Genomic DNA, 20,295 nt, shown 5'->3' with positions numbered 1-20,295 from the left:
TCTCCACAGTTAAGGAACTGATTGCTAAAGCAACAATGCTCGCACATCAGGACACCCGAGCACCCATTAGCATCGCAGTAGACGCATCCGACTCAGCAATCGGAGGAGTCTTACAACAATGGGTTAACAACTCCTGGCAACCCTTGGCATTTTTCTCTAGAAGGTTGCTAGACGCCGAATCGAGGTACAGCACATTCGGTAGGGAACTCCTAGCTATGTATTGTGCTGTACGGCATTTCCAACACTACATCGAAGGTCGTGAATTCACTCTTTTCACGGACCATAAACCGCTCACTTTCTCGTTAAGCTCTCCTTCTGACAAGTACTCTCCCCGTGAGTCTCGACAACTGGACTACATTTCGCAGTTTACTTCAGATATTCAACACATCTCTGGAGCAAACAATGTAGTTGCAGACGCTTTATCTCGTATAACTTCCTTGAACAGTTTCCAAGGAATCGACCTTCTTAAACTCGCCGAGCTTCAAAAAGAAGACAGTGATCTTCAGCACGAGTTATCGTCTACAACCCTTAAACTACGCATCAAACAGATGGGAACAGGTAAAGAAACCTTACTTTGTGACACATCTACAGGTAGGGATCGCCCAATCGTGCCGAAACATTATCGACGCAATGTCTTCAACACATTGCACAAACTTTCGCATCCAGGTGTTCGTGCAACCATCAAGCTTATAGCAGAAAGGTTTTGCTGGCCTGGAATGAATAAAGACGTGAGGGAGTGGGCACGCTCCTGTGTAAGCTGCCAAAAATCTAAGGTTATCAGACACAATAAATGTCCCTTAGGCTCGTTTAAAACTCCCGATGCCCGTTTCGACCATGTTCATCTGGATTTGGTAGGACCTTTACCAGATTCAAATGGATACTCTTATCTCTTAACTTGCGTTGACCGTTTCACTCGATGGCCAGAAGCAGTACCTATTAAGGACATCACTGCTGAAACAGTGGCCCGCGCCTTCGTCGAACGATGGGTAGCAAACTTCGGTTGCCCTTCAACCATCACTACAGACCGCGGACGTCAGTTTGAATCTGATCTTTTCCGTCGTCTGACCACACTTTTAGGAATCACTCGCTTCCGAACGACCGCCTACCATCCACAAGCAAACGGGTTGGTAGAACGTTTTCACCGACAACTGAAAGCTTCGCTATCAGCTGCAAACGTTTCACAATGGACCGACGCTCTTCCACTCGTCTTACTAGGTATCCGCAATGCAGTGAAAGCTGACATTGGATACACTGCGGCTCAACTCGTTTATGGAACGACACTTCGACTTCCAGGAGAATTCGTGGATCCTTCATCCTCTTCAATGAACATGGATCTAACCTCCTACACGAACAAGCTTACAAACGCAATGCGTTCAGTTAAACCTGCTTCCACTCGACCTCAATCAACTGATGTTTTCGTTCAACCTGACCTACGATATAGTACACACGTTTTCATTCGTCGAGACTCGCATCGACGACCATTCGAATCAGCATACGAAGGACCCTTCAAAGTTCTTCAACGTGAATCTAAGTACTATATAGTCGATAAGAACGGAACCAACGATAGCATCAGTATCGATCGCTTAAAAGCAGCGTATTTAGAAAGAAATCCTATCTACGTGGATTTTCCTTCGGTACAATCGAACGACACGACTCCGACACTTATAATACCTCATCCGACAACCAACACACACGATGATACTTCGACAGTATCCGAAAATAAACTTAAAACGACGCGTTCTGGAAGAAGGGTGAGATTTCCAGAACATTTAAACGACTATTGCACGTAAGGCACTTCTCGACATTTTATATTATTTTTAAAAAAAAACAATTTTAATATGCTTATATATTTTTATTTCTATTTAAAAAAAACAAAACAAAAAAAAACAACTTTTTTTAACGCTATTACGTGTTCATGAGTTTATTTTCCATTTTTTTTTCCGCCGACATTGTGCTTTTACGCACATACGAGTGTATTTTCGACATGCACTTACATTTTCTTTTTCTTTTCCAGGACGGCTGGAAAAGAACGATGACGTTTATGAGGATCCGAAATTTTCATTGTACATTTTCTTTTTTACTATGTTGTACCTCCGTCCCATATAGTAAGGAAAGACGACCAGACGCTGCTAAATTTAGTAAGCTATCAGAAGAGTGTTTACCAACGACAAACTCGTTGGGTTTAAACTTCTGGCTGGCCACGTCTTAGGGTCGTCACTGCCCCACTAGGGGGGGAGTGATCTGTAGCGGTAAATAAATCCCCAAAATAAATAGCACTAAGTTTTCGACATTGGATGCTGACCATATGTTTTAGTGGACTCATCTAGCTGAAGGCGCTCGGTCAGGCATCTGCACCAGATCACGTGTGGTAACGCCGTGCTCAACATCAACCGCAATCGCTAGCCAGATTAGATCAGAGAATTCCGATATATTGGTCATCGCCAAATATACTCTTCCGATCTCCTCGACTCTGTCTTTTGATTTCTCTTGGTGGGAACGAAATATATTAGAAGGTGTTACTGGTAGAAGCGTTGTCAAACACTGAATACCTGTGACATCATCAGAGGCTTGAGAAGTTGAACCCATTTACTCTGTCCTATCACAGATTATGAAGTGATCCGATTTTGATGTATAGATTTCTAAGAAATGATTTTGCACCTAATAAATCCTCTCTTCTTCCCACCATATCGGGACATATAAGAGGACATAGCAGGCGAGTAGAAGAGTCAAGAACGAACGAAATACCTCCGACATGCAGGTTTTCACACGGAGTCACCAATTCTTGGAATCTGTTACCAGTAGCAGTGGTGTTTGCACATTCTATCGACTCATTCAAGGGAAGACTGAACACACAAAGAAGCATACTTATAAAAGAATAACAAAAGCCATAGGCCTTCTATCATTACAACACAAATTTAAATCTGAATATTGGCTCATTTTAACGACATTGGATATTAGGAGTCTCGAAATGTCATACCTACTGTGTTGATCTCTTGACCTTCGCGTAAAATCAAGCTTCAAGGTGTTTCGGGTTTGTTTTATCTAATCTCTTGATTTTCACAAAACCATCGCTTACTCGAGTCGAGATAAAGAATTTTTTATCGCGTACTTGACCATGACCTGGCTGGACTGTCAAAACAGCTCAATCTGAAGGCGAACTGCATCCGTGAATTTCTATCAAGTTATATAACTTAAGTTCATTGTTGAATTATTGTGTCCTCTGATTTGGTACGAATTCACGATATCTGACGAAACACTGATTTGGGAATTGATCATCAGCTTCGTTTTCTTTTAGATTTTATTTTGAATTTGACTGTTATTTATTAAAGGCAATGCAACTGCCAAGTGCAGGATCAGTGTTAAATTTATAACTAATGGTCGTTCTTAATAATATAGGACCTGATGAACGGGACGAGAACCTAGCTAATACGCTGCATATAGAGCTGGTCGCTCATTATTTTCACATGCAGTATGAACAGAGTCTAAACTTCACGTTAAACAACTCAATTTAATTTTTTTATTGTCAAATGTTTATTGGGTTTGAGTTTGCTAAGAGTCATATGAGAGATATGTCCACCGTTTTTCAGGAAATAATTGTTCGAGTAAAAGGGAATGGCTTTTGTACATGATTTAAATCCAGGCTGTCAACATGGAACCATATCTTATGTTGTAACAATTTACATATGAATTAATGTTTTGCGCACATATATTTTAGCTGTTTTTACACCAGCCGTGAAAATTTTGCATGTCATCTGACACTCATCGCACTCTTCTTAGAATCTTCTATAATTATAACCACCTTTTTTATTTTTTGTGTGTATATTCAACACCATATATATAATCGCTTCATGTCTAAAACTTGTACAGTCAAAAGTGTTGTTGCATAACGTAGGTTCATATCAGATAGCTACTCATTTTACCACAATAGGTATCGGTTAGCTTATAGAAGTTGATTTAATCCTACATTCTCTTAACTGTTTGTAATTGACAGCTTGACTTAAATAATCTTTATGTATTCTAAACTAGCCTTCATGTTGTTTTAGCAGAATAATACTTGACATGATTGGGTGACAACATTTATTCATCCCCTAACATGTTTTCCTTCTAAGTGGTCTATAATTGTGACATGCAGAATAATAGTGCATATTGCGGATTACAACTGTTTCATTCGTAATAAGTTATCCAGATAGCCATAGTTTTGTGCCTTGAATGAGATACTATTAGTTGATATTTGATACTGGTTGTATTTTTAGTGCCATGCTTAGTTCAGTTTCGTAATGAGTCTTATGAATATACGATTTAAAATAAGTTTGTCCTAAATGATTTGTTGTGCTAAATAGTGTGGATAGTACGCAACTGTTCTATCTAGTTTTAACTTTGAAACACTTTCGTAAAGTCCACTTTATTTAACACAAACATGTAGTCAGGCAAAGCATACTTTTCTTGGCCGGATTATCAACAACAAAAGTTTCCATTCACGATTCGTAGGGTAGACAGCCGTTGTTGGTTCCTTATTATAGCCCTATTTATGGCTGAGTTCTTCTAATAGAGACTAACAAGCTTTTTTTTACATTTTTGATTTGAATATACGGAGAGTTGTATCCTGCATATTTCATATAGGCTACACGTATTGGCTGACAGCCATTTCAATCCTTCCCAAGGCCATAAGACCAACTGACCTTTAGATATTTGGGTGTGCTTTCATCTAATTTCATACCTATTTCCTGTCCTTTTACGTGAATGAGTGTAATGATTATTTGGTAAATCTTCAAGAAGCGCAGCTCCGCCATGATTTTTGTGCATTTAATTGCTTGACAATCGCACATTGTAATAGTTTCAGAGTACTAAGTTGTGTCGTTGTTATCTTTGTTTTACACTGAGGATATAGTTAACGTTCATAGTAGCATATTTATCTATTGTTTGGTAACTAATGCTTTTAAAAGTCTTTTCTGATGCTCTACTTAACGTTCTAATCGTTATTTTTGAACTCAAAAGTCATATATACAGGGAAGTCTGCACTAAAATGTTTGCTCTACCTGGAATATCCACATTATGGAAAGCTAAAAATTAAAAAGTAGTGTTACATATATTTCAGATACATATAACTTCTGCAATATTTCCTAACTCTTCAACACCTGGTGGTATTTTGTTTTTACTGCCTCGGTTGTTGTTTATCCAGTGTGGTATTATTAATGGTGAATAAGAAACAGTTGTATCTCATGTACTGTCAAATAAATGTAGCACATAGTAGCGTTTACTTAGATAGTATGATGCTTAATATTGTTTTTGCTTGACATAACACCACCTAACAGCGAACTATACAAAGCATTTTTAATCCTTTTCACCTATTACTTATGTCTTGTCTTGGTGCAGCTTATGCATGCTAATTGTTATCATAATTACAATCTAAGATCTCCCTATGGATATATGTATTATCATGCTTAGGAGAACTCGAGTGTTTCTTGGTATTCTCCCTGAACATACCATACTTTGATCAGGTGTTAGCATTGGTAATTGTACATAGATTGACAGTAACTTCTCTTACTATGGATATAGTACGAAGCAGAACTCTAGTTGTTTCATATTATTTTGGGAATAAGTATCATAAGTGAATATTCATTTTGGAGCAAAATAGTGCTGTTTCATTACATTTCAATGCTTGGGGTAATATGATTGCAAATCTGACGCTGTCTGTCATATTCTGCAGATACACCATTTATCCTGTAATATCATGCTTATGCAATACCGTCCATCCGTTTTTTATCCCATATATTACATTTATAATATTTGTCATTATTTTACTTCGTTCAGTTTTATGTGATTTAACCACATGTCCAATAATTTTAAAAGATCTCAATGTCTGTCGTATCTAATCGTCCGAAAAAAGTGGGATCGTGGTATTTTGGAGGAGTAGCTAGCGCTATGGCAGCTGCATGTACTCATCCGTTAGATCTTGTCAAAGTACATTTACAAACTCAACAAAAGAAGGAGTTCGGGATGGTTAGCATGGGGATTCGTGTATGGAAGCAAGATGGTGTTTTAGCGCTTTACAATGGAATAAGTGCTTCGATTTTGAGACAGCTTACATATTCTATGACTCGATTCGGAATTTACGAAACTTATAAACAGTCTAAAGATGCCCCCTTGCCATTCAGTGAAAGCTCATTAGTAGCTTTGGCTTCTGGATTTTGTGGTGGTGTCGTTGGTAACCCAGCGGACATGATCAATGTTAGGTAAGTAAATTGTACATCTTTGGGATTTTATTTTATGTATAACTGTTTCAGCAGCTAGTTTTTTATTTTGTGGTTTTTCTTACAAATGATATGTCTATCTACATTATTAGAAATGTAAATGTATTTTTGAAAAACTGTCCGGATGTTAATTTAGGTTCGTTGTGGGCTATGCATATAAACCCAATAGTATTTGTAGAACAATACAAACAGTCTATGAAATAAGTATCATGTAGTGTTATACAATATTTCCCTGTGTAGATGGCCTTGATACTTGAGTCCCGTTTTCACATCTTTCTCAAAACTTTGATCAATCTCACCTTTTCTTGCTACATAAGCTGTGAAGAACCATTTACAATATCTGTCAAGTATTCCATAACAAAGTTATATGATCACCGTAATTCAAATCAAAGTCATAAAATTGAAAGTTTTGACCAAAACCAGGTCATTTTATTCTGTTTTAAAATTCTCACCCACGTTCCGATAAATATTAAAATAAAATCTCCTCTGAATGAGTCTTATTGATTCAAGCAATTTTTGTTATTCCCTTCTTCACTTTCGTTATGTAATCTTTTGAAGTTCCTCAGTTTCTTTTAAAGTTATTCTCACGTAAGCTAGGAGTGTATAATTAAATGTCAATATTTTCAAATTAACACGTATTGTTTCAAAGGGCAAGCCCGTATTTCAGTATCCTTCTCCCCAAATCTCATTTGTCATCAGCGTTTGACCAAACAATAGTTGCGGGTGACAGTTTAGCTAGCTATAATGTACTGTTTTCTCGCTACGCTACCAGAAGATTAAGTGGAGTCAAGTTTCAAACTTAAACTTAGTCCCATCAGGACATTTGTTGGATGTTATAGATAATCGAAACGGCAGAAAACTTATTGGTGAAATGATTATCAGTATAATTGTGCAGCTAGAATACTGCCAACACATTGTTGTTTCGTAGCAAAGTTTACAATACCTGTGTTTATAAGTGCTTTGATATTTTGAACCGCTTAAAAACAAAAACTGATGAAAAAGTGTATTATATGTATCTGAAGGTACCTTGGACAACTTAAACTGTCTACTTACAAATTTATGTAATTCAGGTTTTTGATATAAGAGTTCATGATATGCTTCTAGTAAACGTAATGCTTTATATATGAACTTGATGCAATATGACCATCAATACAAAGATCATAACCAATAGAAAATATCATAGTAAAAAATAGGAAAGCCTTTTCGAGATAGGATAAAAAAGCAGTCACATAAAATATATTGTCATATTCCCACCGCACCAAGTAAAAGTAAATTAGCTCATGTTTCTGCAAATCTTACTAGTTATTTTAATTTCACTATTTTCAAACACATGCTATACTTATGGATCCTGATCTAGCGAGGTCTGAGCTGTCCTCATTGTCTCATAACACAACCACCTTGTCCACATGTTTAGAGCAAAGAGTATTGTTTCAGGTACCAAATACAAACTGCTCTCGGATTTCTCTCTATCTTATTTCCATGACATTATGGATATATATATATAAACAAGTAGTATGTCTAAACAATCCTGCATAACTCCTTCAGAGCAACAGGCAAGGTGGTTGTAATTGAAGAGCTACAACCGGTTTGGCCCCATGACCCGTTCAGGATGGCTTTTTACTCTCCCAAATTGTTAAGTAACCCTGATACAGACCACACCTTCAAGACGTATGCGAAAAACGCCTGAATAGTAGGGACTTCGGATTCCTCGTAAAATCCTATACAAGGCGTACGTTTTAAGTGGTAGTCAACGAAACCGTTTACGGTAGTTAAGATGCTGAATATTAATCTTCACAGTATGGCATCCATCTGTGGTAACCAAGCCCAACCTGCTGAAACGGTGTGAAATTTGAGTAATGCACGCCTCAATACTACGTTTGAATTCATATTAGTCGAGTCGGCTTTCGAAACCAAGAAACCAACTAACTAGTGACATGAACCAATAATCGTCGAAAAATTCGTTATCATGATAATTAGTAGTTTTCAAAACAGGCTCACTCACCAACCACTTGCTCTTTTTTGGAGCGTTTATCTAGAATCGATTCCCTAAATTTTATAAATCACAGTTCGGTTTGAGTACCAAATATCATCTGCTTTCCGTCGACCGATTTTGCGTGAGACATCTCAGCCATATACACAGGGTCCACAAAACTTATTGGCAGAGTCTATCTACCCACAATTGATTAAGAAAATGTTGATTTCTATCCGTTTCCAACTGTACCAAAATGTCTTAATGCTCCAATAATAAAAACCAGTAGCTACGAACGTTTAGAATATAACTATTACTAACAAGGTAAAAGGTGATAGGACCTTAAAACCTAACGTTCACTATTTTTTTGAGGAAAATTCATCAAAATGTAGTATTTTATTTATAAAAACGTATCTTGAATAACACAAGTAGTTTCAAGAGTTTTAAGTGAATAACTTTTCTACTGGATAATCGGATTACTTATTTTCAGTCAGTTATAATGCCCATAGAGCCGAACGCAAATATGCGTTAGTCTAGTTTGTAATACAAAATCAACACAATCTTCATAGAGATTCCATCAGATACCAAACCGACAAGGTTAATATGACTTCTAAGATATGTTGACTGGTCGGAGCCGTCGACTACTCCACTCCCTATCATGAGTCCCGTACATTGTTGCACTATTACTCAAAGCATTCACTAGATTTCATTTTATAAGCCTCTATACCAATTGATAATGATATAACAATGTCTTCCTCCAACGAATTTTAGTTATCTATAATCTGTGACAATCCATCTACATAACATGCACTGATTGATGACGTATAGTTCAGCTCAAAATTATAATTTAACAGCCTACTTCTGCTATTGAATAGCAGTAGGCCCTGGCAGTTTTACCCCTGAGCTTTTTAAGGATGGTGGTCCAGTATTAGCAGCGAAATTGACTGAGGTCTTAGGTAGAATCTGGGAACTGGACGTAATCCTATCTGACTGGTTTCAATCACTGATTGTGCCAGTCTATCAGAAAGGACAAAGGTCCTCTTGTGACGATCACACAGGTATCAGTTTGACTAATATAGTGTCTAAAATATAAGCCTCAATAATACTTCGACGCCCAACCAAGGCTCGTAAAGAGCAGACTAGAGAAAACCAGGCTGGTTTCCGACCTGAACATGGCTATATAGACCAGATATTCACACTACGTCAGTTCCTAGAACATAGACACATATTCAGACGTCCCACAATAGTAGCATCTCTCGACCTTAAGGCGGCACTTGACTCTGTTGATCGTGAGGTTCTGTTGCAGAGTTTGTCACTGAAAGGAGTACTAAAGATGTACATTAACCTTACACAGGCTCTCTACTCCAACACAACTGGTCGAGTGAGGGCATATGGCGAACTGTCATCAGAATTGAGTACCTCAAGTGGTGTTCGTCAGGGCTGTCCATCTCTCCATTCTTGTTTAACTTTGTCGTAGACATGCTTTTAGAGATAACACTTTCTCCATCTAAATTTCCAGAGGATGCAATTCTCCCCCTCGAAATGCAAAATGTTGCTTCAGGATTGGGTTGTATCGACACCTGAAGTAATGATAGGGAGTGAAGAAGTTGAGCATATCGACCGCTTCACTTATCTTGGGAGTATCATCAACCATTGTGGTCTTGTGTGTGACGAAATCTTATCACGGATATAGAAGACTCGACTAGCTTTTGCCAACATGCGTCATTTATGGCGTAGACGAGATATCCGTCTATCAACCAAAAGAGTTCATTCTTTCCTACTTCATGGCTGTGAAACATGGCTGGTAAGAGTAGAGGATATCCGCAGGTTACCAATATTCGATCATAGGTGTCTTCGAAGCATTGCTCGTATATCCTGGGACCACCGAGTAAGTAATACAGTTGTTAGGAAACGGGTACTAGATAAGGATGGAAAATCGATTGATGACGTAGTGAAACTTCATCAGTTGAGATAGCTGGAACATGTGCTACGTATGCCCAATCACCGACTACCCCGAAGTGCGATGTTTCATGGTGTAGAAGTATGATGAAAGAAAGCTAGGGGCGGCCAGACCAAAACATGGCACAAAATCATGAAGTCACTGACAGGTGGACTGAGCCATGTTGGTAGGTGTAGACTACCTGGTTGGGATCCGCGAGTCGATAGCAACTGATGTTTAGAGACCTTAAATGACATGGCTCAAAATCGTTCGCAATGGCACAGGTGCACCCACTCTTTGTGTTCTCCCAAAACATAATCTTCTAAATTTTCCTTGTCTCTTTTTTTCTCTTCCCAAATTTATTTTACTGGATTATAATCCTTGAATAACATCTTTAAACCCTAATGTTTCTGATTACTGCCTATTCTGTTACTGCCTCTATCACTACGGTATTTGAATCGACAATTGTATCTCTGTGCTAATGTGGTATAGCAACTCGAATTTATGTATATACGTACGAAGTTCTACGTTGTTACTGACTGACTGATTGAATAGTTTTATGTTATAGTATTCATTTCAGTCTCAATATGGCTAACAAGGCCTAGGGATTCTTTCGAAATTTGTGGGCTGTAAGTGCTGCAAGCTGAGATAAAAGTATCGATTAAAATAGGAAATTATGTTAAATCTAAGGTTATTATTGTTCTCAGTATCAGTTGGAATATTTCCACTAGATCACTATAAATGTGTTTCCCCGATCCCTCTTTCTTGAGACATATCTTAGTCTTACCGCACCGGGACAATAAATACTTGCAATAGTTTCATGTAATGTTATGTCATGTAACATTTCTGGCTACTAAAGGCCGATTTGTGTTTAACTTTACTTAAATTTCATTCTATAATGGCAATGATAGTCAAATAATCGATGGCTTGTTATAGAAACATTTGAGTATCTCCATGAAGCGTTACACTGAAGACAACAGTTTGACTTTGTTCATATAAGAAAAACAGCTTGAAAAACAAATTAACATGGTTTATTTGCTTTTTACGACTAGTAAATATGATCTGTCTATGTTGCTTGTAGTGTTGATATTTACTTAGAACACTGAAACTTCGATTTATTTTGATGTGTTTTAACGATAACTTAATTACGGAAATATAATTACACTGTTTGAACTACCTCTATTAATGCCTGATATTTCTGTCACATGCTAGAAAAGATTTTCAGTGTAGTTTAAGAAAAAAAGTAAGTTTTCGTGTGTATGTTTGATGTTAGCTTATTTGGTTGGCTTGAACTTGTCTTTGTTGTTAATAGTAGATCGTAAATTGATCGTTTCATTATATTTTTAGAATGCAAAACGATGTGAAACTTCCTATTAATGAACGACGGAAGTGAGTTATTTATTTCTACTCGTTTTGTTTAAAAAACTGTTTCTTCTAATTTTATTTGTAAGGTGGCTTATACATACTTATTTTATGATACCTCAAAGATCTAGGCGTTTTCCTTTTACTCAATCGATCAGGGCTTCGAAAAGTGTTCCATCCAGTGACATTTAGATTATCTTGTACAGTCATTAACTTACTTGCTCCACAATCGATATACATCATAGTCTAGTATATAAATAGACGTACGCGTCTGCTGAAGCATATTTGTGCGTTCGTTCCTCGACATTTTCACTTATTTTTATCTCTTACCATCACTGATATGTGATTTAAACAGATGAATATTTGATTTAGTCTCAAATTTCATTTGATATTTCTTATTAAAACTGTTTTTAAGCTACAAATGGAGAGTTCTATTACTGTTGGTGAAGTATGGATGAATTTATGGTACTAAACTGTTATACATCATATGAAAACTTTAATATTTACTCTTGTATATTCCATAAAACTAAGTGATATATCCTAGTTAGTCGCTACATGGTAACCAAGGTGTAGTTTTAATAATTATACTCTATATGTGTTTACAAAATTATATTATAGTACATCATCCATGTATTTCATTTGTTTGTATTAGCTATGTTTCAACCAGTATTTCTCTCATCCCCGGTATGTTTCTAGGCCTAGTTATCTGTTTATACGGTCAGTTTATATTGTTTTTTCTCCATAGTGTAGTAATACATACAGTGTAATGTCAAAATCCTGATTTTTCATCTGCTAAAATTACGTAACCTCTTTCATTTTACGAATTATTTTTTCCCTATATATCCAAATCTACGGGTAAGCAAATAACAAACACAAAAATTTAATATGAAAGACTAATATTTGGACGAAGAATATTCTTTTCGACAAATTCTCTTCAGGCTCTACAATTATATATCTAATTTAATAATCTGAAAAATGGCCAGGTTAAGGGCAAAGTGCATAGTTTAAAGCATGTGAATTTAGGATTGTCAAACAAAATAGAACAAAATAAAATTGTTAATGTTGATATGACTCATATAGAATGTTAACTCAAATCAGCTTATATGTGAAGTGAAAATTTGGGGATCCATGATCAGAATAAATATAGATCAGATAGGGCGAGAGATATATTAATGCAATTACAATTCAATCAAATGTTTAGTGGAACAGTATATTGTGAGAAATTCGTAAGACATTATAAGGTGGGATGAATGAGAAGTGAATTAACCATTTATTGGGAAGAGTAATAATGATATTTAACTATTAGTAATAACAATAATGATAATAATAACTCAAATAATAATACAAAGATTTATGAATAAAGATAACAGAGACAATTACAATCGAGTACGAAAGGTTGTAAGTACGATATTCAAATTAAGTCATTCAATAGATAAGATTACTATCGATTAATTGGCCTTACGTTTGGCCAGGGGAGGAGAAACGCTTGAAGGTAATTCTTTTGCATGCATAGCTCCGGTTTCTTCATCCAAATGGTAGTTTAATGAAGTACATCCTTGGCCTTGTACCTCTACAGTACGAACAAAACCTGATCAAAACTCTTAGTTACCGAATATTCACTATATGTTCTACGGATATATCTGAAGACACCTTGAGTAATACTCTTAGGAGGAGCGGATACCCTAGAAAGTTTATAACTTAATATATGGCCATGAAGGTGAGAATAGGCGAGATACAAACGGCGGATAAGAAATCCCTGTTCATGCGCCTACAATTCAGAGGGGGTGCGGTTAATGTAATATTAACTCAGAGATTACGCAGAACAATACAAAAATCTTTCAACGCCGGAAACTACGATTAGCGTTTTCTACGCGCCCAGTGGTGACACCGAGGCTAAAAGATAAATTACCTAGAATGATCATTTCATTTTGTATTTATCAGTCCAACTGCTCCTGTGGAACAAGTTATATTGGTTGAAGTTCTAGGAATTTGCATTTTCGTACTCGCGAACAGCTCCCAGAGTGGCTAAGCAAGGGTCTGGTGAAGAAAATGAACAGCTCGATATTGGCCCATTTAGTGCAAACTGGTCATAATGCCGGTCTAAACAGCTGATTCGAGTTAACATTCTATATGAGTCATATCAACATTAACAATTTTATTTTGTTCTATTTTGTTTGACGATCCTAAATTCACATGCTTTAAACTATGCACTTTGCCCTTAACCTGGCCATTTTTCAGATTATTAAATTAGATATATAATTGTAGAGCCTGAAGAGAATTTGTCGAAAAGAATATTCTTCGTCCAAATATTAGTCTTTGAATATGATGGGGATCTTTAAACGATTAAAATCTAATATGAACATGTTGCCCTTGTAACTCATGGCTTCTTCAGCCGAATGAAACGCCTAGGTCGAAATCGCTTTGAATTTTTAAATGCGTTCATATTGTTTGGTGCAATTTCACTTTATGCTTCAAACAGAATTGAAAATCAAGAACTCTACAACTGAGTAAACTTAGTATTCTCGGCTTGACACTACTTTTATGTGAGTGCTGATTATACTACACAGAATTAAGTTGATGGTTGGGATTTTCTGTATTTCAGTCTCAAATTACCGCTTAAGTTTCACTCTTACCCAGGACATTCATAAAACATATAGCTTAAATATGTATTAACTTATTGTTATTACTACTAATAGCTTATAAATGATTCATCCACTTCCTACTTAATTAAAAAAACCCATTTATATTATGTGATAGCTATAAAAATTGTATCGATGGATTAATTCATGTAGTTCGTCATGAAGGTATAATCAAATTATTCAATGGAGTCAGTATGACTGCTTCTCGAGCCGCATTTATGACATTAGGACAATTAGCCTTTTATGATAAATTTAAAATCTTGCTTATTAACTCTGGTGGATTTGAAGATAAACCTTTAACGCATATGATTGCGAGTTCTAGTGCAGTAAGTAATTCTTTAAAAAATATTCATTTTATTCATTTTCAAGTAATATTTATTTTGGTAAATATTAATTGATGTATGTTCGTTATTGTAAATATTAAGTACTTTTTGAATTTGGATCAGAAAACAGGTATTGTACACAGTTGCAACAGAAAGTTACAGTCTTGCAAGATCGTGGATCAGTCTGTAATTTATAATTTCTGATTTGATGAAGGCCAACAAGTAGCGGAAGTTCATATCAACCTGTGTCTCATAACCGATTGTTCAGATTACAACTGTATCTGTCTATCAAATTTGTTGTATTTATTATTATCGTTCTGTTATTATGTAGTAGTTAACTACTTCTTCATCAAAAAACTATCAAACTACTATTCAGTTATTTCCATTAAGTCCTTATGAGTTCGAATTCAAACAAAATAACCAACTATACAACGACAGATGGTCAATTTCTTGGAGATTTAAGTACTCAACTTTCAGCCACTATATCAATAGTGTCATCGTCCATCTTTTGATGCTTCGTTTCAACATCATGATGGATTTTAGTTGATTTGAAGTGTTTACAGAGTGACAGATCGTTTAAAAGAAATAAATAAAGTAGCCGTTGTTAACTTACTAAATTTGAAATGCTGATTTATGTTTTGCCTATAGTGCATTAGTTATTCTTATTGAAATTTGTTTTTCATCAACATAACTTTATTAATCATTATGCTGTAGGAATTAGGGATTTAATGTGGAGTTAAAGGTACATCTTCAGTCAATTGTTTTTATTGCCCAACGAACTCACTCTATAACCATTACTTTTACTACCACTATAATATGGCTACAGTAGGATGTTAAAGAAAATATTTATGGAGTATCTATTGCACATAACGTGATTGTTTTCTTGATGTTCACAGTATCCCTAATCTGTTTATTGTTTATTATCTATAAGTGTTATTAACTTACATGTTCTTAGGATACCGCAGTAAAGTCTTTTACCTTCAAATGTTAGATATGGATCAAAGCCTAGTACACAAAGCTGTACTTAGTCACTAAGTTGTTGTATTGTTTTATTTTTATTTTTTACTCAGGAATGTACACCGTTTATCTCATCAAACATAGAACCTAGAACCGTCAAAATTTTTCAAATGTTCAGGATTTAAAAAATGAAGGATAAATTGTGAATACATCGGCGCCACTTTGATCTATTCTCAGCCATATCAATTGGGTTCTGTTATGACTATGTCCGGCTTTTTATCACGTGATTTATCTACCAATCAAAATTCGACTTATACTATCTTAGCACTGTGCCAAACCAATGACGTTCGGCCGGTATGGGCAGCCTAGCGTCCTTATTGGTCCTATGTCCGCCTAGCCCGTCCATTTGAGTCCAGAACACCAATACCAGCTTCCACTATGCGAATCGAATCGAATCATTTATTTCAGACATACTGGGTTTATATATCAAACAAACAGATAGCAATGCACCATAAAATAAGAAATAACATTCATACACAATAAAGCCAAAGAGTGACTGTGAACGTGGGAGGCAGTAGTCAATAAACTGAACATAGCCTAAGAACAGTAAATCGTACAATAATAAATTATAGGTCAAAATAAAGCTTATAATAAGAGGAATATAAATATACATAATCTAATTATTGAACAGTTATAACATAAGAATGTATAGATAATATTAGTCAATTAATATGTCTCGGAAGTCACTCGTGATTTAATCTTCGCTCAGATATCTAACAGGTTCCCTAAGTGCTTATTTTCTGTGATCGTGAGAACTTCACTAAGAAAGTCTGCTACACCGGATTTCAAGACAGATCGACATTTTATTTACTGCGAGATCCCAGTGTAACATCAGACGTCTACCAATGCTTTAAATTGTGTAACGACAATCTTTTGAAAATCATTATAGTCTAAATGTAAAGTAGTTGATATTTTGTAATACTGTAAACATTTATATACAGTTGTAGTTTATTGAATTATGCATCTAATTTTCTGTCACTAACCCGAGTTCAAATTTGTCTGTTTCACAATAATTTGAACATTACAAGATTTCATACAATAGGTTTACTGCATAACCTAGTTTATAAATCTGAAAACTGTTGTTAAGTTATATGTTTATAAAAATAAGCAGTACTTTTTTCAACAGTTGATCGTACCAAACTCTCTGTTCATTACATGGCTGTCAATATGTTCTTATCTACTGTTATGTAGGCTGGTGTTGCAACTTTTATTACCCAACCATTTGATGTAATGAAAACTCGTTTAATGAATGCTCCTCCTGGAAAGTATTCTGTAAGTTCCATTACTCGTTTTTTTTAAATATTTTCCATATGATTGTTAACTTAAATGGCTTTCTTAAGTAGTAAATAATTTGTGAACACTTTTCCATATACATATATTAGTATAATGTAAGAATTTATATATTATATATAATTCACACGTGTCCCAGTTCGAAATTTACAATGTTGGACTGATCATAAGTTATGTACTTGTGGAGAAATACTTTATTGAACTTTCGAATTATTAAAAAGTTAGCATAATTCTGAACACTTTCCCCGTTTATATACGCCAGTAACTTATATATTTACTGAAGTTTTTTACCATTTTGATAATCAACCGTCCTTGCATTCCGACGCTTGACAAAAGAACTTTTCAACCTGGTATGTTGAAGTTTGTGTGCGTATTTAGTTCATCATAGAATGGAGACCGTTTTATTGCTCCAGTTATCATTACTCATAAAAATTTGTGTTGGTCAAGAAGGAAAAGTAACAGCTTCTTATTTCTTGACTAACTTGTTTATTTTATTTGTTTGTATGAACCTTTACTGTTTTAGGATCAAAATAAAAACGGATCTGTGTTTTTTCCATCTATAGAACAAATAAGTCTCAGTACAATATGACACTAAGAGATGTACTGATAATGAAATGACAACGTAAGAAGATAATTAATAATTATGGTAAATATTAAAAGGTACGTTTCGGTTAAGAGCACTATCAAGATAGAATTTATCCAGCTAGAAGGTTCATCTTACTATCTATAATGCTCCTGCAAACTACAATAAGATGCAGACTAACTTCTGTTTTGAGATATATCTGGTATCTGAAGTCACTGAGTTGCACTCACTGTTCAGACTTCATCCAAGGATTCATTACGGCAAAACATATTCTAATTCAATGAAATTATTCTTTGTTTTACAAACTGATCATTCCAAATAGTACGGGTTTTGTGAGTTTCTGGGACTCAAGATATGTTTAGGCTGATGCTCTAGTTTAGTGACATGTACAAAATCACCATCTACTCTCAGCCTAAGTACGCGTTGCTGAACCTCTGTTCTACTAACAGTGAGGCAGAATTGTACGCTGATACATTGACAATGTTATATAAATAAATAAATTATATATATATATATATATATATATATATATATATATATATATATATACCACTGAAGCTATATCCGTTTTATGAGTACATTTCTTGCACTATAATGTCTTAAATCTTATAGATCTACTTCAGATAATGGACTGAAATATCGCCTTTATTTTTATTCTTATGTTCCAGGATCTAATGAGCTGTGCTGTAGATCTTGCAGTTACTGGTCCATTATCTTTTTTCAAAGGTCTAATTCCAGCATTCATCCGTTTAGCACCACATACTGTATTAACGTTTATATTCCTTGAACAATTGATTATTAACTTTGGACATTTACCGCACTCAAAATAATGTTTAAAAAAATAGGAAAAGTAAAACGTAGATTATTATTTGAATGAATATTCCAGAAAAAGTCTTAAAATCTACCAATTTAATTCTCATGTAAAACATTGAAAATAACTTCGCATTTTTATGACTTGTGTTTAATCCCAAAAATAAACTTCTTAAGAATAAATGTTCGATGTGCAATTTATTTTTACACACACTGATGCGCCTATTGATTTTAGTTTGTTTTTACTGTAAACCATTTTTACATTTACACTTGTCATTACTTCAGACAACGATAAAGAAATTGAATGTAAAAGTTTCCAGTGTTTTATGGATCTGTGTTCCGTTCGTTTACGTTGATGCTGGTAGAAACGAATTACTTCTTGTTTTTGTTTCCGTGACCGAATATTACTTTAAGTGATCATCGTTGTTATTAGGATATTATTTCCTCTTTTTGATGTTCGTATCGTAATTCGTTGCGAAATTGATTATTTTCTTTTTTCCTCTTCTCAATCCAATGATTCCTTACGAAATTCCATTTGATCTCCATGTAAATGCCATTACTCATACAACTTTTTCATGTGATCATTTACTTTGATTTGAGAGGAAAGTTGAAAAATTGAATGAGATTATCCACCCCGTATTAGTATGTATCAGGATTAACTTTACAATATAAAACCTATTTACTATTAATGACGTAACAATTCATTCCTAGTTCTATTTACACATTCAATAAACCCAGTTACTCTAAATCTTTTCCAATTTTTAAGAAGTTATTTTAATTCATGCTACTACTGAGAGAGTGGAAATTGTGCTTGCTCTTTTTACACTATTTTTAACTATTTATGTAAATTTTTTTGCTTTTGCTAAAATCTCATTGGAAATAAACACTCAACAATCAGAAACCGTTTTCAACTTTTGCTTTTCAATAAACATCCGTTGAAATTTAGAGATAAAGATAACCTATTTCCATAGTATAGTAACCCCAGTGACGTTTAACGATACCATAATGTAAATGAAAATCCAGCGTGTTTTTATTGAATAAAAATTGCTGTTCAAAAGTGGATTGATTCATCTGTCTTCTTGGCGCTGTGATGATTTTACTACCCAAGGTATTTTGTAAATGATTAAGCTGTTATTATGGCTATACTTTCTTATGATGGCGATTCATCGAGTAAGCAGAGAACCAGCACTAAAATAACTGGAATTTCAGCATATGTTTGTTCTCAACATACATAATTCTAACTGCAGATCTCTTATAGAAAGTTCATTATCTTAAATATCTCTTATCATTAAATATGTATCCTAATTGTAGTGTATTTAAACTACATGAATCTGAATCACAAATTCTATGGCAGTAATTTTCTATCACATAGTTTCATGGCTTTTTCAGGATCTTTCCACTATTATAGATACGTGTGGTTGTGTTTGGATGTTCGTACATATGATTTCGTATCGGTAGATTCAGTTAATTAATACATTTTACTTATTGGTATTCCTGAAATAACCTTGACAGGAATCTTGAAAACGTGTATTGTCATGAATTATATAACCAAGATTCTAGCAATCTAATTACACCACAGTTACAGTAAATAATTTTCCTCCAAATGCTCTGTTACGGCCGAAGGTGCGGACAGTCCGCTCTGCCTCTTAAAATGCTTACACATGACCTTTCGTATAAGTCAATGTCAGGGATGTCCTACTCACTGCCTTTTCGTGGCACGGTTGTTGTTTTCGTAATTGAAAGGACAGAAAGCGAGTGTCCGGCACTTTAACCGTGTTAGTGGGTACAGAGGAAATGCCTAGAGGAGTCGAAAGCCCTGATTCCAAACCAATGGTTCATACGGGCTCTAGGATCCTGAAGGAGCAAATGGAGTACGAATCCGTTCTTGGTCACCAACTACCATAGGGCTGCATCTCCTAACGTTGCATCGGCCTTATGGATTAGATCCCTGGGTCAAAAGCTAAGGTACCGTTCATCCGAGTCACTGGCAGCAAGAAGTCTGGTGTGAGTGAAACAATCTACGAGGATGATGGGATGCCAATCACTAACATCCATCGATGTCTTGGACGATGGGCAGAATTTTTCGAAGGGCAGTTCAACTGGCCTGCTGCT

At 35.3% G+C, this 20,295-nt stretch overlaps 1 protein-coding gene across 1 annotated transcript; it reads left to right on the top strand.

The window, feature by feature from the left end:
* Positions 1-2,754: 2,754 nt before the first annotated feature.
* On the top strand, positions 2,755-19,352 carry MS3_00003289 (uncharacterized protein). The gene is made up of 6 exons (XM_051211039.1): positions 2,755-3,228; positions 5,812-6,233; positions 11,507-11,548; positions 14,279-14,486; positions 16,692-16,772; positions 18,042-19,352. Exons 2-6 carry the CDS (start codon positions 5,857-5,859, stop codon positions 18,201-18,203), a joined length of 870 nt encoding a protein of 289 aa, XP_051071070.1. The 5' UTR covers positions 2,755-3,228; positions 5,812-5,856; the 3' UTR covers positions 18,204-19,352.
* The last annotated feature ends 943 nt before the right edge of the window (positions 19,353-20,295 follow it).

This window comes from Schistosoma haematobium, chromosome ZW (genome assembly GCF_000699445.3).
Source record: "Schistosoma haematobium chromosome ZW, whole genome shotgun sequence".
Classification (NCBI taxonomy): Eukaryota; Metazoa; Platyhelminthes; class Trematoda; order Strigeidida; family Schistosomatidae; genus Schistosoma; species Schistosoma haematobium.
This window is presented reverse-complemented; position numbering and strand designations above follow the sequence as displayed.